This window comes from Pogona vitticeps, chromosome 6 (genome assembly GCF_051106095.1).
Source record: "Pogona vitticeps strain Pit_001003342236 chromosome 6, PviZW2.1, whole genome shotgun sequence".
In the NCBI taxonomy this organism is placed as follows: Eukaryota; Metazoa; Chordata; class Lepidosauria; order Squamata; family Agamidae; genus Pogona; species Pogona vitticeps.
The window spans coordinates 33,394-58,530 of NC_135788.1; the positions used below are offsets into that span (position 1 = coordinate 33,394).

At 43.3% G+C, this 25,137-nt stretch overlaps 1 protein-coding gene across 3 annotated transcripts in view; it reads left to right on the top strand.

Annotated features, from left to right (window-relative positions):
• The first annotated feature begins 877 nt into the window (after positions 1–877).
• SUSD2 (sushi domain containing 2) overlaps positions 878–25,137 on the top strand; it is a 43,586-nt gene continuing 19,326 nt past the window's right edge. For 2 of the 3 annotated variants that reach the window (XM_078378194.1, XM_078378196.1), the window contains exons 1-10: positions 878–5,532; positions 6,628–6,832; positions 14,371–14,522; positions 15,036–15,203; positions 15,701–15,872; positions 17,879–18,080; positions 19,839–19,924; positions 20,032–20,300; positions 21,709–21,861; positions 22,738–22,896. In XM_078378194.1, coding sequence (XP_078234320.1) covers positions 5,463–5,532; positions 6,628–6,832; positions 14,371–14,522; positions 15,036–15,203; positions 15,701–15,872; positions 17,879–18,080; positions 19,839–19,924; positions 20,032–20,300; positions 21,709–21,861; positions 22,738–22,896 — 1,636 coding nt within the window. In that variant the 5' untranslated portion in view covers positions 878–5,462. The remainder of the gene's footprint in view (positions 5,533–6,627; positions 6,833–14,370; positions 14,523–15,035; positions 15,204–15,700; positions 15,873–17,878; positions 18,081–19,838; positions 19,925–20,031; positions 20,301–21,708; positions 21,862–22,737; positions 22,897–25,137) is intronic. The other variant, XM_078378195.1, reaches the window with a different exon arrangement.

Below are 25,137 nucleotides of genomic sequence, written 5' to 3' on the forward strand. Positions count from 1 at the left end.
GACAAAGACAGTGATTTTACAGATTTTTGATAACACTTAGTGAAAACATTAATCAATGAAGGAATACATCATATAAAATAGTAAATAATACCATTCATAAATGTTAACAATGAAGAAATTGAAATAGTTGGAGAATTTTAGATCATGAAGTGTGAGAATGTGTCACTGGAGACTAAGACCAAAATCATCCACTATCTCATATTTCCAGCCACCATGTATGGGTGTTAAAGTTGGATAGTAAAGAAATCTTCTAGGAAATAATTGAATTTATTGAAATGTGATACTGGAGGAGAGCTTTGTGTATACCTTGGACGGCCCAAAAGATGAACAAATGGGTCCTAAAGCAAATCAAGGCCAAGGTTTCTCTGGCGACAAAAATGATAAAATGGAAACTCTCCTACTTTGGGCCGATCATGAGAAGGTAAGATTCTCTGGAAAATGCAAACATGCTGGGTAAGGTAGAAGCAGCACAAAAAGAGGTGCCATCTCCAAATACAAGATGGATTGGCTTCTTAAAGGAACCGCAGGCTTTAATTTGGAGGAGGTGATTGGGACTGTTGAGAACAGAACATTTTGGAGGTCACTCCTTCATTGGTCAGAGATGACATGATGGTACATAACAACCACAACATTGCCAAAAAGACAAGTAAGTAGGTGCCAGTCCAATCAAGTTTCAAATCTCACTAAAAGCTAAAATGATTACTATTGTGCCATATATGCTGCAGAATCAGTACCAAGTTTTTGGTGGTAGTGATGATGGACTGAAAAGCATAATGTGATCTCTGCCCAAATTGTGGAGAAAAAGTTTCAAATTGCAACGTGTGCTATGTAGGCTGGACATTTTCTGAAAGACAGTTTTGGCATGGGTAATAATAGAGGGAGGCAGTCCTGCAGAGTTCCCACTCTGAAGCATCATGAAGAATGGTGACATTGTGTCACCACTGCTATTGCCAGGATTGCTGAGCTGTTGCTGTGGATACTGTCTAGCTGCTGTGTAGTGCAGATGGGAGGAGCACAGCACTATTGCCGTGGAATTAGGGGCACTGGTGTTGCTGTTTCTGCCTTGCATTTGGTGTCGCTGGGCTGGGTGGTGTCAAAGAACAGACCCAGAGTCTTTTTGTCTATGCTGTGGGCTAATAGGAATAGGCTAATAGGATCCAGCTGAGGCGCCAGTACTTTGGCTATCTCATGAGAAGAGAAGACTCCCTGGAAAAGACCTTGATTTTGGGAAAGTGTGAAGACAAGAGGAGAAGGGGATGACGGAGGATGAGATAGTTGGACAGGGTCATTGAAGCAACCAACATGAATTTGACACAACTATGGGAGGCAGTGGAAGACGGGAGGGCCTGGCGTGCTCTGGTCCATGGGGTCACGAAGAGTCGGACATGACTAAACGACTAAACAACAAATGAATAGGATCCAGCTAGCAACTGAAGACTGAGATTTTGGGTTAATTTTGTGTCCTACAAAAGATTATTGTCCAGATCTGTTACTTTCACTAACACTTTCCAGATGATTCCTGAAATAATTCTGCAGACATTCTAGAGAAGGAAATGAAAGAAAAGATAGAAAAATGTTCTTGCAAGAGAGAACACTAGATGCCACTCTTGCACTGTGAAAATAGACTACCTCTGTGGATTCCACTGAACTGTGCAGGAAATATTTCAGAAAGTGCTCTACTGTAGATGTGGTACCTTTACTTTTTATATCAAGGAATAATGCAGCAAAATAATATTCATCAATAGTTTATCATCAAATTAACTGGAGGTTTCAAGTGTGTCATCTTTACCACGTCTGGACCTGTTGATCCAGTTACAGAGTTAAAAAGTCTAATCATAAACTTTAGTTTCTGAGTTAACTGAATTGCTAACATGACTGTATTATGTTATCTTGGAGTTATCTAAGAAAATATAGTACACCTCTAATCTAGCAGAGACTTTGATCTCAGTTCACTACCTTGAGCTAAGAACAGGCAGAATACTGGCAACAGACATGGAGACAATCTCAGCTAAAACATCTATCTATCTATCTATCTATCTATCTATCTATCTATCTATCTATCTATCTATCTATCTATCTATCTATCTGTCTGTCTGTCTGTCTGTCTGTCTGTCTGTCTGTCTGTCTGTCTGTCTATCTATCTATCTATCTGCCCGCCTGCCCGCCCGCCTGCCTGTCATTTATTTCTAATTTCTTAAAATAACAAAGTGGCTTACATAAATAAAAAGACAATGTTTAAAAGCAAAAAACAATGTATATTAATATTTTAAAATAATAAGTATTCTATTAAAATGGTAAATAAAATCAATACCAAAAACACATTTAAAAACAACAGACCACCATAACAATCCATTTAAAACAAAAACAAAAAAACAACCCTTCTCAGATAGCCAGTCACCAAAGAAAAGCCTGCCTGGACAGAAAGATCTTCGCCTTCTTGTGAACAGGCAGGCAGCAAAGGGGCCAGCCTGGCTTCCCGTGGGAGGGAGCTCCAGAGTCTGGGAGCAGCAACAGAGAAGGCCACTGTCCCATGTCCCCACCAAGAGCCCCTGCGAAGGTAGTGGAGAGAAAGGCCTCCCCTGATGAGCTTGATTCCTGGACAAGGTCATGGAGGGAGAACGGGTCCTTGAGACAACTTGGACCCAAACTGTTTAGAGCTTTATAGGTCAGAACCAGCACTCTGAATTGTGCCCAGAAATGGATCAGCAACCAGTGGAGCTGCTGTAACATTGGACGCATGTGGTCCCTGTAAACAGCCCCAATTAGCAATCTGGCGGCAGCAGATAATTTTTTAAAAATGGAACTTCATAGGGCTCTGTCCTGGACTGCATACTCTTCAACATTTTTTAAAAATCAAAAATATAATCAAGGGTGGCTAATGTGTGGCTCTCTAGATTTTGCTGGACTACAGTACTCAAACATCATGGCTGTCTTGGGCTGGGAGGGGGCAGATACATTCATACAGCATATGAATGAATTCACATGTTCGGATACATGCCCATGAGTGATTTTTGAGTCAAAGATTGGGCTGAGTCTCAACTGCAGGTGAAACGATGTAAAGGAACTTTTGGGCAAGGGTCCTAAGAGAAGACTGGTTAATAGAAGCCCTAGGCCAGAAACTAGAAGCCATCTAGGCTAGCAGGATTCTCTGGCTAAATCCTGTATTTTAGGGGACTAAGGTAGTGGTTTCAGATAAGAAATTAAAACAGCATAAATAGGCCTGGAATGGATAAACAGGAGGATTAAACAGAGATAGATACAGAAAAGAGCTTAATCCCAGAAGATGCTTTCTAGAATATCAGAAATGGCTACTGTGTGCCTTTTTATCTGGTTTTTGACCAGGTTGCCTAAAATGTCCCCTTGTTAGTCATGTGTCTTGTTCAACTCTGATCACAGTCCTGCCACCTGGCTGATAGTCCAGACTCCAGAGACAATTTAAACGTAGCAGGCCAATTCACTTGAAGGAAGAAGGAGATGGGCAGACACACAATTTGTGAAAATGCTGGACATTCTAGGGTATTTTCTCTTGAAGACCTCCAGACAATCCTTGCAGCCCAAACAGAAAAGAAAATGATCTAATCTGCAGAAGGGCTATCCTCTGAGACAACGTTTTGGCTGCGGTATTCATGTCTTCTATGTCATTTTGACAGGAGCTATATTCCTGTCATTTCCTCTTGGGGCTTGGTTCACTTTGAGACCAGAGACTACTTTTTAGACAGTGGCACTTCTCCACATGCCTAGCAACTATGATGGTGAAGAAGGGGGTCTTCAAGCATGACACTTCATCTCAGCAGAGCCTCATCTCAGGGGTTGGAGGAGTTTCCCCAATATTTCATATCACCCCTCAAGCCCGTTTCTGGTCCTCAGATTCCATGCTCAATGTCAGGCAAAAGCAAAAGAAGAAGAAGAAGACAAAAGCTTTGTGAGCGTTCACGGTCAAGTCCACTTCCTCAGACGAGTCCATGACAGCCCACATTAAAATACAGCAGTTAGTCTTTAAGTTGCCAGAATGCTTTTGTTTTAAATTTTTTTCTTTTGTTTTTGCCTGGAAGCACAGACTAACCTGACTACTTCTTCTAAAACTACATCCTAAATGTGTTTGTCCCCCTCCTTAAAATGAGAGACTTTTCAGTTTTTCTTTTTCATTTATAGACTAAGAATTAATGTAAAAAATATTCCCCCAATACTATTCACTGTTCACTTATCACTATTACTTTGCGTGTTGTGCTTATGATTGGATTATTGTAAGTTGTTCTATGTGGAGCTGCCAATGGGAAGTGTCAGGAAACTTCAGCAGGTCTAAAATGCAGCAGCTAGACTGCTGACTGGGACTGGATGCAGGGATCATGCAAACCCCCTGTTACAACAGCTCCACTGGCTGCCAATCCATTTCCAGACACAAATCAGACTGCTGGTTTTAACCTATAAAGTCCTAAATGGCCTGGGTCCAAGCTATCTCAAAGACCATGCCCCTCTTTGCGAATTTGCTTGAGTGTTAATATCATCAGGGGAAGGCTTTCTCTTGGTGGGGACATGGGGAAGGACCTGTTCTGTCACTGCTCCTAGACTCTGTAATTCTCTCCCACTGGAGGCCAGGCTGGCCTCATCTTTGCTGTCCTTCTTCAAGGAGGCAAAGAACATTTTCTTCAGGCAAGCTTTCCCTCAGTGACTGGCTACATGAGTGTGACTTTTAGATGGATTGTTATGTATAACTGCTCTGGCAGGGTCTTTTGTACTACTTCTGTTTATAATCTCTCAGAGTATTTGTTTGTTCCTTTTTAATATCTGTATACTCATTGTTTTCAGCTTTAAATATTGTATTTCATTGATGTAAGATGCCTTGGATCCTTTTTAAGGATCACGGCAGAGTAAAAATATTTTAAATAAATAAATAAATAAATAAATAAATAAATAAATAATAACTTAGCATTTGCATTTATAGTTAAAGTGAAATAACAAGAAAATAAAGTTGTTAAAATCCTCCCAAACCAATACTAAGATAATGCCTTTACTGGCAACAGAAAACTGTGAGAACCTGCAAGCATTAATCAAGCAAGGAACTGGCAAAAAGGGAGCAATGGGGGTGTGTGTGTGGGAGGAGCTGAACAAGGGATCTAGTGTCCACTGAAGAGATCATGGCTTCCATGTGCAAGCCTGGGGACAATTTCCCCTCTGACAAGGAGCAGAAATGCAAGTGTTGCCTGTCTGCAGATGCTACCACAGAAGGAAGTACTGCAGCAATCATACTGGCACTGAGCAGATCTGCTGTCTGCATTGGGGCAAGAAAGAAAGAGGCGGGCCAGTTGGCAAAGAAATGTGACCTGCATTTTGCTTGTCAGCAGTTCCCAAAGGATCTTTGTGCTACAAGTCCAAGGATCACTTTTCCCTGCTGAGGCAGTTCTGCAAATATTCCTTTCTTTCAAGAAAGTAGCTTGTGGAGAAGATAACTTCCTCAACCAAACATGACATATGATGGCCCAGGCAGTGCTTTCTCCTTCATGCTTTTCTTCATTTCTGTTCTCCTAAAAGCAGGTAAGTCATGATTCAGAGGCAGTCTTGGGAGGAACTGCCTTGCTGCTAACCTAAGGGGCAAAACATTTGGGATACAATACAGATGATAACATTGAAAATGAATATTCTGAACATCTAGACAGATTCTGATGCTGTTCACAGTAATTCAGCAGGAGGAAAGAGCTGGCAATTTAAAGCATATTCTTGATGGAATTATTTTTGGTAGCCAACTTGTCTTTTGGCTTTCTTATCTTTTTCCCTGGTTCTTGTAATCATGCCATTCTTTAACGGAAAAGACTGGGCTATGGACTGGCTCATGAAATTCTCTGAATGGTTCTAGACATTCTACCCTGGGGGGAAAATTTCCTGCATTTGCCTTTGGGATGATCTTGCTGTAGTGCCCCACAGCACAGCTTCAGGAGAGCCGCCAGCCAGCCAGCCAGCCAGGAAGATTGCTTTTAGGCCAAGGCATGAAATGACTAGTTTCTAGAGGACTGGCTGGAAAGGAGGTACAAAGAATTCCTCCAACAAGTTGCCACTGGCTCCCACTCATCCAGAATCCAGGAAGGTGTCAACATGGGTGAACCGTGTATATAATTACAAAATGTCTCCACCCATGTGAGTTGTAAAAGGAAGAAAATTATAATCTTCTGCTGATTGTTCAATGGATTTCAGTGAATGCTTGTTGAGAAAGAAGGGGAGAAGGTGAGGCACTCCTTCTATGCAAAAGGATCCATGATCGTGCTTTGTTCCCATCTGAAGATGTGGCTTGTCCAAGAGAAAACAGGCAAAGATAAATTTCCTGGAAGAGTTAAGAGTTGTGAGATGCTTCCTTTTTCAACCGGTACAGGTAACTAACTAATTTACAGAGGTGGAGAAAACCTGAGTAACTGGAATATATTTCTGCATGAACGTATCACAGGCTAACAGGAAACCCATCTCATGAAAATCTAGCACAGAGCATGTTCAGATAAACATAAGCTTTCAAGTACATCTAGATTAATGGGAGGAAAAAGGAAGATGCTCCCACTCTCATGCATGTTATTTTGTTGTTCTAGTAAACACAAAGGACATTTGATTTCGCTTTTCAGGATTTAATTTTCATTTTCTAACTAGGAGCCCAAGATACTTGCGCAGAAGGCTGTGGGACTTCATTAACCAGCTGTTCATGCCAAGTCACCTGTGAATCCCTTGGAACTTGTTGCTCTGATTTTTGGGAATTCTGCCTGAACATCTCTCCATACTCTGGAACTCTGCTTGGCGGAAAAGATTTTACTGCACTCAATGTGACCTTCAGCGCCCCTTATTCTGTGAAGTGCAGGTGAGGAGAGAAGCCACAAGGAGCTGAGTGAAGCTCCTGCCTACCTATTTATCAGACATAGCAGGGACCTCTGCCTCTGTTCATTTCCTACTACATTGTAGCTTTATTGCACTTTACTTGGGAAAAGGAGAAAGTGAAAGAGTGAATACAAATTAATAAGTCAACAGTTTATAAGTGAGAATAGCCTTGAAACCGGCACAGAGGCAAGAACCAGAAGGTGGAACCTCTTTTAATGTGGGGACAAAGTATCCTAGAGGACCCATCGTCCAGCCTTAAAACTGGTCTTGACACTATTCCTTCAAGGTGACTGGGATTGCCAGCTAGGTCTCCTGAAGAGCTTATTGCCCCTGCCAAAGCCCTCCTTTTGTTGTTACTGTTCCATGGGTATCTCTTCTCCCAAAATATCTGTGTTGGTGGATAAGTTTCAGTTTTTGCAGCTTGATAATGTGGACAGGATCCTTGGAACAGAGAAGGCTAGCACTTGTCTGCTAGACCCTTGCCCATCCTGGTTTATAAAGGCTGATAGAGAAGGACTGGTGTGAAGGTGTAGAAAGAGAGAGTGTGCCGTCCGCAGAGAAGAAAGAGGAAAAAGATGATGGAAAGAAAGAACAGCTGAATAGCAGCGAAAGTAATAAAGAAGAGAGGAAAGGGTTAACAGATAAAGAAGGGGAGGTAAAGGTGGAAGTGTGTTTGGCTGAAGGGGAGTGGGAGGAGTCAGGAGTGACAGTTGGAGGTGGAGAGAAGGAGAAGGGGGGAGTAGTGTGGTTTAGTGCGGTGGTGGAGGAATATGAGAGAAAGAAGAGAGATGAAAAAAGACAAGCATTTGAGAAAGTTCGCACCCAAGGTTTAATAAGAGATTTCCCAAACCTGCGAGTGGGCGGACTCTTGCCAGATCCCTCGCCTCAGCAATATCCACCAGTGCGTATACCAACCCAAGAGTGGAAAGTGACCGTGGCTCCGTGGAAAGAAGAAGAGCAGCGAGAGCGCGGTGGGAAAAGAGGGGAGTTCGAGGAGGGTCCGGATGAGAGGGGGTGGATTCGGCACAAATGCTGTGGGACAATCTGTGCCAAGAGGAGTCCCCCACCCCCTCAATGGGGTTACAAGAAACCCTTTGGGGACCATCGCCGTTAACCCCTTGGGACTATGTTCAATGTTTGGAGCATGTTGATGAGGCTTTGTTGCCAAGTTGTAAACCGTTGGAACCGTTAAAAGAAGTGCTGGAGAGTGGAAGTGGCAATAAAAGTTCTGTTGTTAAAGTTATAAGGACTCAACATTTGTTATTTCCTGCTGACATGGAGGGGCCGCCTGAAGGGAAAGGCGAACCTTTTGACAACTGGCCAAGTGGATCCAAGGGGTGGTGAATGCCTCCTTGCAGCAGGGTAGGATTTCCAGCTTTCTTGAAGGAGGCAGACCATGATTACACCCTCCTTGAACCCCACAGTACTGCATAATTACCAGCCAGTCTCTAATTTCCCATTCATGGTCAAGGTGCTGGAGCGGGTTGTTGCTTTTCAGCTCCAGAGATTTCTGGATGGGATGGATTATCTAGATCCATTTCAATCTGGCCTCAGCCTGGTTATGGGGCAGAGACTGCTTTGGTTGCTTTGGTAGAAGACCTACGCCAGGAACTGGACAGGGGAAGTGTGTCCCTGTTGACTTTGCTGGACCTGTCATTGGCTTTCAATACCATCGACCATGGTATCCTTCTGGGCCATCTCTCTGGGATGGGACTTGGAGGCACTGTTTTATGGTGGCTCTGGTCCTTCCAAAGCATGCCTTTGGAACTGCAACAGAATGTGTCTTTCTCTGGACTGGATCAGATGGAAAACTCTTTAATCTCTCTAGATTGAGAACGAAGACCAAAGTTCAACTGAAATGCATGCCGGACTTCCTCTTCGCCGATAATGCAGCTGTTATTGCCCATTCTGCTGAAGAGCTCCAACAACTGATGAATCGTTTTAGTAAGGCTTGCCAAGACTTTGGATTAACAATCAGCTTGAAGAAAACACAAGTCATGGGCCAGGATATGGACTCACCTCCCTCCATTAAAGTGAGGAGGAATTAAATAACCTCGTAATGAGGGTGAAAGAGGAGAGTGCAAAAAATGGTCTGAAACTCAACATCAAAAAAACTAAGATCATGGCCACTGGTCCCCTCACCTCCTGGGAAATAGAAGGGGAAGATATGGAGGCAGTGTCAAATTTTACCTTCCTGGGCTCCATGATCACTGCAGATGGAGACAGCAGCCCTGAAATTAAAAGACGCCTTCTTCTTGGGAGGAAAGTGATGACAAATCTTGACAGCATCTTGAAAAGCAGAGACATCACCTTGCCAACAAAAGTCCGAATAGTCAAAGCTATGGTTTTTCCTGTCGTGATGTATGGAAGTGAGAGCTGGACCATAAAGAAAGCAGACCGCCGAAGAATTGATGCCTTTGAATTGTGGTGCTGGAGGAGGCTCTTGAGAATCCCCTGGACTGCAAAGAGAACAAACCTATCAATTCTAAAGGAAATCAACCCTGAGTGCTCACTGGAAGGACAGATCCTGAAGCTGAGGCTCCAGTACTTTGGCCATCTCATGAGAAGAAAAGAGTCCTTGGAAAAAACCTTGATGTTAGGAAGGTGTGACGGCAAGAGGAGAAGGGGACGACCGAGGATGAGATGGCTGGACAGTGTCTGCGAAGCAACCAACATGAACCTGACACAACTCCGGGAGGCAGTAGAAGACAGGAGGGCCTGGCGTGCTCTGGTCCATGGGGTCACGAAGAGTCGGACACGACTAAACGACTAAACACAAAACACCCTCCATTACGATCTCTACACAAGAACTGGAGGTTGTTCATGACTTTGTGTACCTTGGCTCAACAATCTCTGACACTCTCCCCCTAGATGTTGAGCTGGATAAACACATTGGGAAAGCAGCACAAAGAGAGTATGGCTTAATAAGCAGCTGATGGCATACACCAAGGTCCAGGTCTACAGAGCCTGTGTCCTGAGCACACCCCTGTACTGTACTGCACTGAGTCCTTTGTGCACAGCAGGAGAGGAATCTGAACACATTCCATATGTGTTGTCTCTGACATATTTTTGGTATCACCTGGCAGGACAAAGTTCCAAGTAGAGTAGTCCCAGAATGAGCTGGAATTTTTAGCATGTATACATTACTGAAACAGCAATGTCTACATTGGCTTGGGCATGTCGTGAGAATGGCTGATGGTTGGGTTCCAAAATACCTCCTGTATGGAGAATTAGTGCAGAGCAGAGAAATCACCCCAGAGGGAGACCACAGCTGTGATACAAGGTGATCTGCAAGTGGGATCTGAAGGCTTTAGGAACAGACCTCAACAGATGGGAAACCTTGACACCTCAGCGTTCAGCCTCGAGGCAGGCAGTGCATCATGACCTCTCCCAATTTGAAGAAACACTTGTCCAGCCGGCCGAAGCAAAGAGGCAGTCCCGAAACCAGGAAAATCAGGGAGCTGGACAGGGGACAGGTTTTATTTGTCTTCAGTGTGGAAGGGATTTTCACTCTCAAATTGGCCTTCTCAGCCACACTAGATATTGTTCCAAGACCTCTACTCAGAGCACGTCACCATAGTCTCACAAGACTGAAGGACGCCTACATAGGTTCTTCCTGGAGGGCAGAATCCAGAGGGTGGTGCTGCGAGACTCTTCTTCAACATCCTGGTCATTGGCCTGTGGTGTCCCTCGTGGTTCTGTTTTGTCTCCTATGATATTTAATATCTACATGAAACCACTGAGAAAAGTCATCTGGAGTTTTGAGATTCAATACCACCAGTACACTGATTACACCCAACTCTATCTCTTCTTTCCATCTAAACCCGAGGAAGCTGTCTCGGTTCTAAATCAGAGTCTGGTGTCAGTAATGGACTGGATGAAAGCAAATAAACTGAAACTTAATCCAGACAAGACAGAGATGCTCCTGGTCAGTTGAAAACCAGATCAAGGTATAGGGTAGCAGCCTGTGCTAGAGGGTTATATTCACTCTGGAAACACAGGCACACTGCTTGGGGGTGCTCCTGGATTAATCTCTGAGCCTTGATGCCTAGGTTTCAGCAGTGGCTTGAAGTGCCTTTGCACAGTTAAAACTAGTGCGCCAGCTGTGCCCATTTCTTGAGAGGTCTGATCCGGCCACTGTAACACATGCCCTAGTTACATCTTGGTTGGATTACTGCAATGCACTCTACATGGGGATAGCTTTGGAAAGTGTACAAAGCTATCCCCATGTAAAAAGGTCCAGAATTCCACAGCCAGTTTGTTAACTGGGGTTGGTTACAGGGAACATGTAACACCCCTTTTACAACAGCTCCACTGTCTGCTAATCAATTTCCATGCACAATTCAAAGTGCTGTTTTTAACCTACAAAGCCCTAAACAGCTTGGGTCCAAGCTATCTAAAATAATGGTCTCCAACCTTGGGCCTCCAGATGTTTTTGGACTTCATTTCCCAGAAATCCTGACCAGCAGAGGTGGCGGTGAAGGCTTCTGGGAGTTGTAGTCCAAGAACATCTGGAGGCCCAAGGTTGGGGACCAGTGATCTAAAAGACTGCATCTTCTATGAGCTTGGCCAGGCATTAAGATAACCAGGGGAGGCCTTTCTCTCAGTCCCGCCACCCTCACAGGTGCACTTGATGAGGACACAAGAGAGGGCCTTCTCTGTTACTGCTCCCAGACTCTGGAACTCCCTCCCATGGAAAGCTAGGTTTGATCCAATCTTTTCTGTCCTTCCACAGGCAGGCAAACACCTTTCTCTTCAGGCAGGCTTTTTCTTAATGACTGGTACTCTTAGAGGGATTTTAAATGGACTGTTGTGCACTATTGTTTTAAACGTGTTCTAATATTGATCTTCGTTACCATTTTAATATACTGTAGTAATTTAATTCTTTTTAAACATTTGTATACTTATTGTTTTAGCTTTCAAATACTGTTTCAGTGATGTAAGCCACCTTGGGTCCTTTTGGGGAGAAAGGCACCATAGAAATATTTTAAATAAATAAAATAAAATATTTCAAATTAGATATTCTTTCTTGAGCTAGGGATTGCAAGACCACAGCAGTATTACTTAGGGAGAAAATACCTAGAAAATGTGAAGATCGGATTTTGATAAGCAAACATATCAGAGCTCTTTGGAAAAATCTATTAATGATTTGCTTATTATTCCTTATGTTGTAATCAGGGTTCCGTGCAACTAAAGAGTAGGAAAAATACAAATTGATCTGCTCTGAATTTGCACCCAGAAGTCAGATTTCCCATGCTAAATTCACTCCAGCTGATCAGAGACTTAGCAGTTAGCATTGTGTTAAGGCAGCTTCTGTGTGTCTCTGACCTCCTACAGATCTGGAGGCAACACAATGTGAATGCATTGACTGTCAAAAAAGTAGAAGTCTCAGAAGGAATGACAAAACTATGAATGGAAGTCTGAGCTGATATGTATTGACTTTTATGTTGTGTAGTCACAGAAAATAATACAAATCTGACTGTCCTGGAGCAGTTCCTATGTTATTTGTCAATATATTTGCTCCTTTGGTCTGTTGCAGTAAAATGACAGAAGGACAGATGGTTTCATAAGGGATGTGTGGGACCACAGAACTCATGCTATAATAAATCTACTGTGCCGTATACCTCTTTATCTTTTTTTCTGTCTTCAGAGTTGTTTGCAATCTCACTCATGTTTAATTGTGATACCTGGCATCCAGACTTTTCCAAATCTCCTTGAAGTTCTGACATGCAGCCCTATTGTGTCATGCATCCTCTTGCATATAGGATTTCTTTAACCCTGAATGGTTGGCAAGGCTCAACATTAGCAATTTAGGAGTGGAGTAGAACTGAAGAGTGTGGGCCTTACATCAGGACTAATGTGTTACAAACCATTAATCAGGATAACAGCAGAAGGAAAGAAGGAGACTATGGGGTGATGATAGAGTTGGAGTCTTAAGCATATGCATTCGGATGACGAGATTAAGATTTCTCTTCCAAAGCCTTATCTGAGAAGGGAGAGGTTGCTGAACTTCCTGATGTGTTCCATTCATCTCAAGAAGTGTGCTTGGAGACAAAAAAAAGCTTATGAAAAATAATTTTGAAATAAAATCTATCCTTCAAACAATACTAGAAATAGGGAGATCCCATTATCAAGAGACAAAACTATCCAATCAACATCAGAAGAATTATAGTCCACAAGCGACAGGGAACAATGAAGAAGGAAATGAGAGTGTTCCAGATGATGTATGCCAATCAAAACAGGAGCTGGAGGAAATTAATCTAAGAGAAACGTCAGTCTTGGATCAGAGGAGAGTACTAAGGGAAGACAAAGGGATAAAAACAGCAAAATTAACAACAACAAAAAAAAGCCTGGAAGATCCATTGAAAATAGACCAAGTACATAAAGAGTTAGTGGACATAAGTCAGATGTACAAAATGGTTTCAGAGGACATGAAAGATGGCAGAATGCTTAGAGACACAGAAATACTAAATGAAAAAAGAGAAATCAGAGAGGGAATTACCTAGAAAGATGAAAAAGGGGAAAACAAGGAAGGGCCCCTTAATATTGAAAATATGTATATATTTAACATCGGGAATTGTATAAGGGTATATTCTGTATATTAAAAAGGAGAATTAAATTGAAATAAGGGAGCCCTAATCAGGGTAAAGATGTAATATGGTGTTTTTTATTTTAGGCAAACTAAACTAGAAATAAAGCTGGGTCATGGATCTGGAACCACTTTCAATAAGAATGTTATTAGAAGACCTTGAGAATATTATACAATATGAGAGTAATATTATGATAGTAGTCATATTATATACTAAAATTTGTACATGAATGGTTTGAATGTTTGAAAGATGTTTGGAATTTGGGGGGACAACCGGGAAGACACTGAGATGTAAAAAACAAATAATTGTAAGCAAAGCATGTAACGCGATGTTTGACAAGCACAAAACAATGTACATAGATTAAAAAACTAATAAAATGTTTAAAAAAGCTTATGAAAAATAAGAACTAGTATTAAGCTCTTAAAGGGGCTGCAAGACATCTGATTTGCTTTTTGCTACAACATGGCTACTGAATTACCTTTTTGGTATAGAGGGAAGCTATTAACAGCAGATGTCAGACAGTATTTAGGAGATGTAACATGAATGATTAGGAATAAAAAAGGAGACCCTTTATTGCTATGGCATTTAGGGTAGGAGTCAAGGAGCTGTTTAAGCATCCTTGCAGAGCCAAAGCAAAATTAGGAAAAGGAGTTATGGGGAGCTGGCAAGGCCCCTGAGAAAAAATGAGGATGGCAGTGGTGGAGAAAGTAATGAGGGAACCCTCCAGTGAGCATAGTGGCAGTGATCCATACTTGAATGGTTGTGATCCTTTGTGGAAAAGAAGAAAAAGAAAGGGAGAGAGAGAGAGAGGTAGGTAGGTAGGTAGGAATACCACAAGACATCAGCTGGTACAGCAGGGGCATATTTTTCTGCTGGGACTTTCCCTTTTGCTCCTTTTAGCCACTGGTTGGTTCACTGTTGCTATTAACAGGTTTGATGGAGAAACTGAGACAAGTGGCTATGTCGCTGAAGATGGCCGGGTTCATTGCATCTCCCCTTTGCTCTATCTTACTGGCATGGTTAGCCTGGAGATTTCTCAAGATGATGGACAAACGTTTCCCTGGTCTGGAACTTGGCTGTCAGGTGATGTATTTGCTGTAATTATTTTTCTGCTTTGTATTTTCTCTCTTCTTCCACAGAACAGACTGCACACATGTTCCTCCTCTTCTTACCAGTTTATCGAGGAACAAAGTGTCCCTTTGATTTAAGCACTTGATGAAGCATTCTGATCTGTTCTTACCCGAAAACCTTAATGAAATTGCTTTACAATATGGCATGGGTGACAAAGATCGATCTGGTCAGGCACCACTCCCACCTGCAGTTCTGAGCACCCAAAGGCCTTTTGCTTCCAGGGCTCTGTTTAAAATAAGATGCTCGTGGGGGGACAGGGGGAGGGATGGGGTTTTTCCCCCCTGAATCTTCAAGCTGAGAGGCTGCAGAGGGGATCTCTACATACCAACCTTCTAAAAACTGATAGTTTGCATGCCACAGTTAATATCAGTCTGTTTGCAACAAACCATGACAGAAGCACGTATTTGTTTAGGTGAGATGTAAAGCAAATTACCAGTCTGATTCATCTTTTCTTCTACACTGCAGTTCATCATAACAAAGTGCCACCTTCAGAGAAAAGCACATTAGTGAATGAAACAAAGTGGCAGTACTACGGCACTCCAGGGACAGGCGGGAACCTTACTGTCAGCTGGAATCACCAGATGCTGCAAGCCAACTATGTCAACATAGAAGTCTGGGGCTATAATGAAACAGGTGAGTCCACACCACAGGTGCACGTGGTTTTTCATGGCAGGTGGGGGAGGGATGCCTGTTGGCAGCCTCCATGCATATACGTAGCAGAGGAAAGTTATTTCCGTATATCTAAATTGTTGAAATATGTCGGTGGGGGGAAGGGTCTGATGTAGTCCATACTAAATGGACTGATACAAGTTTAGTGGGACAGGGCTGGTCGCTGAGCTGAATCGGTTGGAGCTGTGACTTAGCATAGTAAGGTTTTGGGGAAGGGTGATCACCTGACACCAGCACCTGGAGAGGCCACAAAACAGGTGGCAGGGATACTGGGACAGTTCCTCCTGCTCAGATGCTTCCTGGGCTGGCTTAGGGTTAGGGTCTGTCAGGCCACTTACAGAAAATGCTGGACTAGAAGCCTCTTCTCTTTTGGTTGATTATTCATGTAAAATCCAGGTGGGACTTGTAGCTTGCCATTCTATGGCCCATGACGGCTAAGCCATTTCTCCTCCCTCCTTCAGGAAAACCCTACTCCAGTAATTGGGCTGCTGAATGGAAGTATCTTTACACCCTGAAAAGAAACCATTCCAATATAGGGGAATTTACTTTTCTGCCTGTCCCATCGGCTCAGTACAGGGACTGGGAATTGGGGGCTCTGAGGATTTCTTCCAGTGCTGCTTCTGATGGTCAGAGGTGAGTGGCTTCCAGCTTCTGCTTCTGATGGTCAGTGGCTTCATCTGCCAGAATGCCAGATCTATTCAGCACCTTCTAGACTAATAATAAATAAATAAATAAATAAATAAATAAATAAATAAATAAATAAATAAATAAATAAATAAATAAATAAATAAATAAATAATAATAATAATAATAATAATAATAATAATAATAATAATAATAATAATAATAATAATAATAATAATAATAATAATAATAATAATAATAATAATAATAAAATTTATTGTCATTGTAAGTAGATACACAGTATACCCATACAACGAAATTCACAGACACCCAGAGACCAGACACATGCACACACATAACATTCCCCAAACACTCCCCACCCACTAGAAGTCCCCCACTAAAAATACAAACATCTACACCTCAGGCCAAGTAACACAGTCCAACTAATTATTCGCTACTGGTGGTCTTTAAGATCATTATTAATTGCAATTATAGCTCTAGGATAAAAACTATTTAGAAAACGTGTGGTCCGAGTCTTAATTGTTCTATATCTTCTGCCAGATGGTAACAGTTCAAAAAAGTTATAAGCAGGATGGGAAGAGTCTCTCAGAATGCTGTGTGACTTCCTCAGACAGCGGGATGTGAAGATGTCATCCAGGGTTGGTAGCTGGAGCCCGATGATATTCTGGGCAATTTTAATGGTTCTCTGTAGAGCTTTTTTGTCCGCTACAGAGCTACTCCCAAACCATGCCAGAATGCCATAGGTTAGGACACTCTCAACGGTGCTACGATAGTAGGACAGAAGTACATGCTGTGATAAATTTAACTTCCCGAGCATTCTCAGGAAATACAGCCTCTTCTGTGCCTTCTTTATTCGCATGTTGGCATTTATAGTCCATGAGAGGTCCTCTGAGATGTAAGTACCCAGAAATTTAAAACTACCAACCATCCTCTCATGTTGACCCAGTCACACAAGGAAGGACTTTCCCATGTCCTACAAACGATGGTGGGAAGGAGAAGAATTGGGCATGGGATGAGATAGCGATGAGCAGTCACTGCTTCCTGTCTTAACTTCTCATTCTGTCTCTGCTAATCAGAATCTTGCAAGGAGCTCAGCTCCTTTGAGGGAAGACAAGTCCCAAAAGTACCATCCCATTGCCAAGTCTTTCTTAGTCTTGGGAACAAAGTTTCCGTCCATCAATCTTATTGGCTTTGAGCAACCCTACTCCCCCTCCTCTCTCCTTCCTCTCCACTCATTTAATTAGGTTGACAGTCCCCCAGACTTAACCTGAGCAGAGTCACCCTGAAGGAATCTATGCCAACATTCAGTAGAGGTGCCACTTCCAATCTGGAAACGACATAACCTGAACCAGCGGAAATGGCTCTTGACAGGACTCAACGTCAGTCATGTGACAGCGTTGGTAGCATGCCAGGGGTGCCAACTAGTAGTTTTCCCAGAGAACGAAGTTGCTCAGTGAGTTATCAAGAAAAGAGACAATGTTGATTATAGAAAGATTATATTGAAATCAAGTTTGCAGCAAGTTTCATACATACAGCATAGTCCTTTTTCAGTCCTTTGGTCATACACAGCAATATCAAGAGCTTCAATCCATAAATCAGTCCAGTAAATCTTTGTCCTTGTTAAATCTGTCTGACAGCATTCCTCCTCACTCCTCTGACCCACGCCACAAGGTAGAGTGCTGGAACTGCTGGCTTTATTCCACCTTCAGCCAATTGTTGGTTTCTTTACACAGCTGTTGCAAGTTTTACTACATATCTTGTTCTTTCACAGCTGTCTAAATCAGTATTTTACAGTATTTCTTTACAGTGATCCTTACAAATAGTTACAGCATTTATAAGTTCTTACATATGGTTTTACAAAACTGTATTAACAATTCTACTCAGGTTCTTGTCAGACCTGTCATCATGTAGTGCCTGTTCCTTGGCAGCCTCCAAGCATTCCTTTGTCTGTCTGCCTCTGCAATGGCTGGTTCTGTTCTGTTCCACACCCCCAGCAATGTGGCAGCCATTTGGAGCACGGAGCATGCCCTGGCTTGGCACTTGGGTGATGACTTCCGGAGGGATTCAGCTGCATGGGCCACAGAAAAGTGTCACCAGTGGGATGCCAGAGAGAGAGACCAGCCAAACTTTTTGGACGAGATTGAAGATTGCCCCTGCACTTTGGCACAAGCCCGGGCTGACACAGGCCGATTTCATGTAAGCCATTGGTGTTTGACCAGAGGATGGTCTGGGTGGGAGGGACACCCTATGAGACAGTTGCTGAGGAAAGGTTGGGAGCAAGTTTGGAGGCGTCTCGTCAGACCTTGATCTGGGGGAAGCCATGAGAGGTGCCTTCTCAGAGACACAGCAGCTGCATTCAGAGGCCGCAGAACAGGGAGAGCATTGTGCTCCCTTTTCAGCCACTACAAACCTTCATACTTGTGGGGCAGCAAAAAGATTCTAATCATTTTAACAATAAAAAAGACAATTTAAGATTAACAAAAGAGAGCACACTGTTGCTGAAATGAATGCAGGTATGGGAAGAATAGCCAGAACACGCCAACAGATATAAAGAACAAATCAAAGAGTCCACAAACTGGAAACATTCAATGTACATTCCTATTCTCAAGAAAGAAGATATGCAAGGAGGACAGTACCTGTAGGTAGGTATGGGCATTTTGTATTTTCTGGACTATAAATACCATCATTCTCCATTCTTGGAGTTCTGCCTTCCTTGTAGATACCTTGCAATACTTCAAAGTGATGGTCCTGGGAGAAATACTTAAATTAGGCGGCTTTCCGGCTTAGCTAGGCTGAGATCCACCCAAGCATTCTTCTTGGAAAAAAAAAATTCTGGGTAACCTAACACTCAGGTGGGAATGGGAAGCAGCCATAGCTTAGCTATAGTCCTTCTCATGCTGGCACTTTCCATGCTTTTGAAGACTTCAGTCTCTTTAGATAGACAGAATCCAATGGAAACACTGTCAACTTCAATATTTTGGGTGTATGGATTGCTTGAGAGGGCGCAAATAACTTTGCTGACCACCTCTTTGTGGGCAGATCAATGTGGTTTTAATTGCAATGTTCTACCTCAGTGGTTCTTAACCTTTGTTACTCGGATGCTTTTGAACTGCAACTCCCAGAAACCCCAGTCAGAACAGCTGGTGGTGAAGGCTTCTGGGAGTTGCAGTCCAAAACTCCTGAGTAACCCAAGGTTAAGAACCAGTGTTCTACATGACCTAGCGTCATGGTCTCTGGAGAACCACCTAGTGCAGAGGTGTAAACCTGAGTTTCTTCTTGGGCTGCATTGGCATTAGGTTGCCCTTAAAGGGCCTCTTGTATCTGTAAGACTATATAAATGTATCTGTCCTTTATCATATTAAATATAATCCTCCTCATTCAGTTACCACTTTCTGACTCTTTGCTGCTTGGAATGCTAGAAGTCCCACTGGGTGGATTCCCAGCATCCTTCTGGAGCATTATGAGTGACCAAGCAAGCGCCTGCGTATTGTATACTGCACAATAGCAGGCAACATGGCGAGGGCCACAGGAAATGGCCCGGTGGGTTGGATTTGGCCTGCAGGCCTTGACACATGTGACCTAGTGCAATCCCTCCAAACCTCCCGTTTCTTACTAGGGTGCCCGCCGTCAAACTGAACACTCTTTAGGCTCAAGTTCTAGGCTTGCTTAACTAGAAATAAGTTTGATTGTAGGCATATATAAAACTATATACCTAACCTCACATTAAAATTTTCCTGCTCACCCGGATTTTTAGTGGCCCTGAGATGTAGTTTTTTCCTCTTCCTACACTGCCTGGCATCGCTTACAAACACCTTTGGTGTATTTCACACACCCTTTGCTGAAAGGTCAAACACAAATGTTTTAGATTTATGAGTAAAGTTTGTCATCGAACGCAGGTTAGGATCAAAGCAGAACTCAGCTGGCATTCCCTAACATGTTCCCCTTCTCTTTTAGACAGACTATGGGTGTGACATAGAAAAGGGAAGTGTATGCACCTACCACCAGGGCGCCGTGCACTGTGTGAGAAGTGTTCAAGCCAGGTGAGGCAGTGTTCGGCCCATGATCATGGCCAGTGACTTCCTTTGCAAGGACCTGTGGCTTCTACAGGGTTACAACAAGCTGCTCTCCTTTCTTTGTCTCCAACCAGCCCACAATATGCTGCGGGGCAACAGTGCTGCTATGATGCTGCAGGAACCCAGGTCCTCACAGGGGACTCCATTGGGGGCAGCACCCCAGATCGGGGCCATGACTGGGGAGCTCCTCCTTACAAAAAGCCCCCTAGGGTCCCTGGCTTCTCCCACTGGATCTATGATGTCCTCAGCTTTTACTACTGCTGCTTATGGTCTGACAACTGCTCCATCTACTTCAAGCACCGTCCCTCAAGCGGCTGCAGGAGATACCGCCCTCCCAGAGCTGGTATGTTTCCCCCTGGCTTTGGTGGTACTGTTCCAAAACTGACAGATGTCTGGATGATTTTCTGGAGCTCAGTTTGTAACGATGTAATAAGCATTGCCTGGTTTTTTTCCCCCAAAGGACTCGTGAAAGGCATAAAAACGTCAATCAATTAATTTGTGAGAGACAGTGTGATGGCAATCAACTTTCTAAAACCAAACCAAGTCTTAAAATTTTACTGAGTTACAGGACATTTTCAATTTGAACACAGCCTCTTAGCTGATGAATTCACAGGCCCAGAACTTCAGTGGAACATTTCAGCATGCAAGAAGGCTAGTCCTATGTGGCTGATGTAGTTGGAAATTATCAGCTTTGCAGGAAGTGAGGGTATGAAGGTGCTATTGTAATAAGGCAGGTATAACAAAAATTAAAAACAGAACAGCACTCACACCTTAAAGATTATTTCAGACCTACTTCAGTGTAAGCCTTCATGGATTGCATCCCAAATCTGTAAGCAGTATGTTGTGATCTGTTAGGGTTTTTGGCAACAGTAGAAATACGCAGAGTTATTGAAGACACTTACAAGTTCTTCTTTGTTACAAGACAGTTGTATTTACACATATTTACAGTTATATACAGGCAGGTATCTTAACAGCACAGCAGGAACTCTTTATACAAACGGACAGCATGCGTGGCAGCAAATGATAGTGGAGGAAGAGAAAGAAGCAAACACACAGTCCACTTATATACATTTACATGGCATATTTTGTCCAATCAGAAAACAGATGACTTCATGCTTTGCACCTGGTCTTCTCCTGGTTTCAAGTCATTACATCATGTCCAGAGTGATTCAGCACTCTCACATCTGTGCACAATGACAGCTCGTTAATGAAACACATATACAGGTTCAGGCTTATAAAATTTCTATACTCTGACATGATCTATGAAAGTTCATTCTGAAATAAAATTGCTCTGAGCACCTGTTAGGCAGAGAGCCTGATTAATTAGTTCATTAAAATGACAGGGTTACTATATACAGTATGTGTTGTTTTATAGAAGATCCAAAAGAAGAGTGTGGCTGTAATTTACAGAGAAACTGGGGTTATCTGGAGGGCAAAACTCAAAATAGGGCTCCCCTTGAAGCCTGATGCTGTAGGATGGGACAGGTTTCACCTGTTCCTGTGGTGGTTTTCTAGTAGATGACATTCAACAGGACAGATCTGATATGGTCTGTTCTTAGCAGATACAATATTTGATGCATGGGTTGAAAGGAAAAACAATCCAAGGTGGCTGTGTGTACAGTCCTTTGAGAAACAGACTCAGGGTGATCTACGTGGGTCCTCATTCACAGAGCACTTGCAGTTTTCACATTACATTCCCAATAATCAGCAAGAACCATAATTTAAATTCCATCCCTGTGTTTGTTTCTCAGCTTCAGCTTTTGGAGATCCTCACTTTATTACTTTTGATGGCATGAATTTCACCTTCAAAGGCCTTGGAGAATATACCCTGGTGGAGTCGGACCTGACATGGTTAAGGATTCAAGGGAGAACTCAGCTTGTCAAGCTGCTGAGTGGAAAGGAAGGTGAGGTTTGGGGTTGCTTTTGTGGCCTTTTCTGGAAGGCTTTTTTCTCTCTCCAATAGCCTCTCCCTCCCCAAACTGATCTGCTTTCCTACATCCCATGTCTGAGGAGAACCTGCTTGCAGTCAGTGAAGGAGAGGGTCTGAGATCAGAGCTGAGAGGAGACAGAAGATGTTCAGGTCCATTCCCAGCCCGAGGCAGGACAAAGCCACTGCCATTAAGTCTCCTTGATAGCAGCCACTTAACCCTTCTTTAGAAATCTGCAATAAAGGGACACCCACCCTGTTTTAAGTGCAGCTCCTTCTTCTGTCAAAGCCTTCTTCACTCCAGGAAGACTCCCTTTTGGATCAAAGCAAAACCTTTCATGTACCAGCCCTTCAGAAGGTTGAATGAGGCTATCGTCTCACAAGTTAAATGCAGGTGGAATGTTTGATTTCTAAAGCTCTAAATTCACAAAAGGGACCAGGGACCAGGTGTCCTCTGTATGTGTCCCATGAACCCTCTTATCTATGAAGATGGCTGGGCTTCAGCTCCTTCTCCTCCTGGCTGCCCTGCCCTGCCCTGCCCTGCTCTAATAAGGAACAGAGCTTTTTCAGGGTTGAATTGGAACGACCCATATTCTCTGAGTAGGTGAGTCAAAAGGGATTTCTTCCCAGTCCTCTGTAGGTGCCAAGCTTCCAGAGTTTTAAAATTTCCACATTTTGTAACCATTGGTTTGTCATTGTAAGCTCTTTGCAGGGGGTGGGGTGGGGGCTATGGATTAGGGTATATTAAATGCAATGTAGAAGTGTAGGGTATAATAAATGCAATATAAATTTTACCTTCAGTCCCCAGGGGCCTGATAAGCCATTCTGATTCTGTTTTAAAATTACCTGGTAGGAACAGAAGCCCCAGTGACAGGCTTCTCTGCCATTGCAATGCAGGAGAATGATTCAGATGTGATTGAGATACGTATTCCAGAACACTCTGGCTCCTTAGAGGTCCTGTTGAATCACAAGACTCTCAACTTTTCTGAACAAACCTGGATGGACTTGAAAGGTGAGATTGAAAGAGACCCTTTCAGAACTCTCTGAGTAAATGTAAAAGCAAAAGGCAAGTAACCAAACTAGGAGGCTCCACCTCAGCTGGGGGAAGCAGCCAAATGCTCAGAAAGTGAAAGGCAGAGGCCATAATCCTACTGCATCATGGTCTGGGTAGGAAAAAAGTGCATGGGTTAGGGAGTGTGTGGAGCGTGGGCAGCTGTGGGCAGGGTTGTGGAGAGGTTTCCATGTCTTTTCTCTAGATTATTTTCCCTTTCTTAATCACGATGACTCCTGCATCTGATGAAGTGACCTGTGGCCAGCTAAAACTTTGGCCAAATAAAACATCTTAAGTCTTTATGGTGCTAAAATTCTCATTGTCACATTGTAAACAAGTCTTACCCATAGCAAAGGGCACTACTTATATGGTGCTTAAAGCTCTCTCTAGGCAGTTTATAATTTAATAATGCAGCCTACGCATTGCCCCCTCAGGAAGCTGGGTACTTAATTTACTAATTTCAGAAGGATGGAAAATTGAGTCAACCTTGAGCCAGCTTACCTGAGCCCAGGATCAAACTAAAGTCATACAATCATAAAAATCATAGAATCATGGTGTTGGAAGGGGCCTCTGAGGCCAATCGAGTCCAACCCACTGCTCACTGCAGGAATACGAATCAAAGGCTATCTACCAGGTCTTAAGCAGAGTCTTCTCTGCAGTAGTTTAACCACTGCACGATAAGGTTCAACTAAGCCCTTTAACCTGTAGAGATCTCTGAAAAAGTGGACATCATTTTACCCAAGTGGGTCAGCAAGAGACTTCATGCACTTTGACCTGCCAGTAGGCTGGCTAATGAGTGCAGTTAGCACTCGATTGACAAGAGAGGTCCCTGTGTTAAACCTCAGTCACTAGGGGTCCAGGTCCCAAAGAAGCTTGGCTCACTTCCACACACACACACCCCAGTATCCTTTTGAGCCCTCCTTTCCCTAGCAGCAGGTGTGGAGGACTGTCTTTAACCCTGCCTGCCTGTAGGACCTTGCAGTCCAGCAGAGGTTTCTTTGTGGACACAAAGAGACTTCTGGAGCTGTTGAAGGCACTGGAACTGATGTGGTAGTTGGGTGGAAATGGGGCCCTGGTATTCTTGGTTGAAGACCAGCAGCAGGCCCCTCTCCCTTTCCTTGCCAGTCCTCAGGGTTTCCTGCTCTGGCATACAGTTGACTTGAGCTTGGCAAGCAGGGTTCCTGGCATGGCAAAGATGAAATCATCATTCAAGAGTATCACTCCACACTCTCCTTCTCCTCTCACCCCCCCCCAACACAGGTCAGCCTCCTCCTGTCCCTTGGCTTCCCAAAGTTTCTGGACATTTCACCCTGCCTTCTGCCTGCAGGTCCAGGATCCCTCTCTGTGCCTGGCATTACATTGTGTAATGCCAGCACCCAGATGGTGCTCCTCCTGGGGGATTAACCCACCAGGGATAAGGTCCTGCTGGGTTGGGCTGCTATCCCCTACAGCCAGTTCCAGCTGTGCCTCTTTTCCTTTCATGACACTGGTCTCTGGAGGCAAGGAATGTGCAGAGGTTAGACCAAGCCCTCATCTCACTAGTCTCCCACTTCCAGTATCTTGTCTCCTTAGCATCTGTCAGTTCTTAATTCTGAAGGAGACATAATTAAGTTGGGAACTGAGATTCTGGGGGAGGGGGTGGCTTAACGTGATTTGAGAAATATTATATTCTTATGAATGGTGTTGACTGAAACCTCTGATAGCTGCAGCATTTTGACAAAAGGCACCTTCAGCTTCTGGAACGTACACTGAAGCCTTTGGTGAAACGACCAAGAAAATCATCCTGTTGCATCCGGTGGCTATAACTGCTCAACAAATCTGCACCTGGTTGGGATGTTAGGGTATTAGAAAACTATAAAGGCTGTTATCTATCTCAAAAGAGAAAGAAGGCAAATTGTGTAGTTAATCAAGAAGGGCTGAGAAGGGCTCTCCAAATCTAGTCCTTGTCTGGAGTTAAATGAGTTCTTCACATCTCACGACAGAAGATCTTAGGCAGAATCTGCTGCCCGAATGGTCCCTCCTGACTAATGAATTAAATCAGATACAGGTTAGAAGAGAGGATGTTTTAGACCTAATCGATAAATTGAAGTTCAATAAGTCACCGGGCCCAGATGGCATCCACCCAAAAGTTATTAAGGAACTGAGGAATGAAGTTGCTGAGCTCTTAACTAAAATATACAACTTGTCCCTTAAAACAGCCAC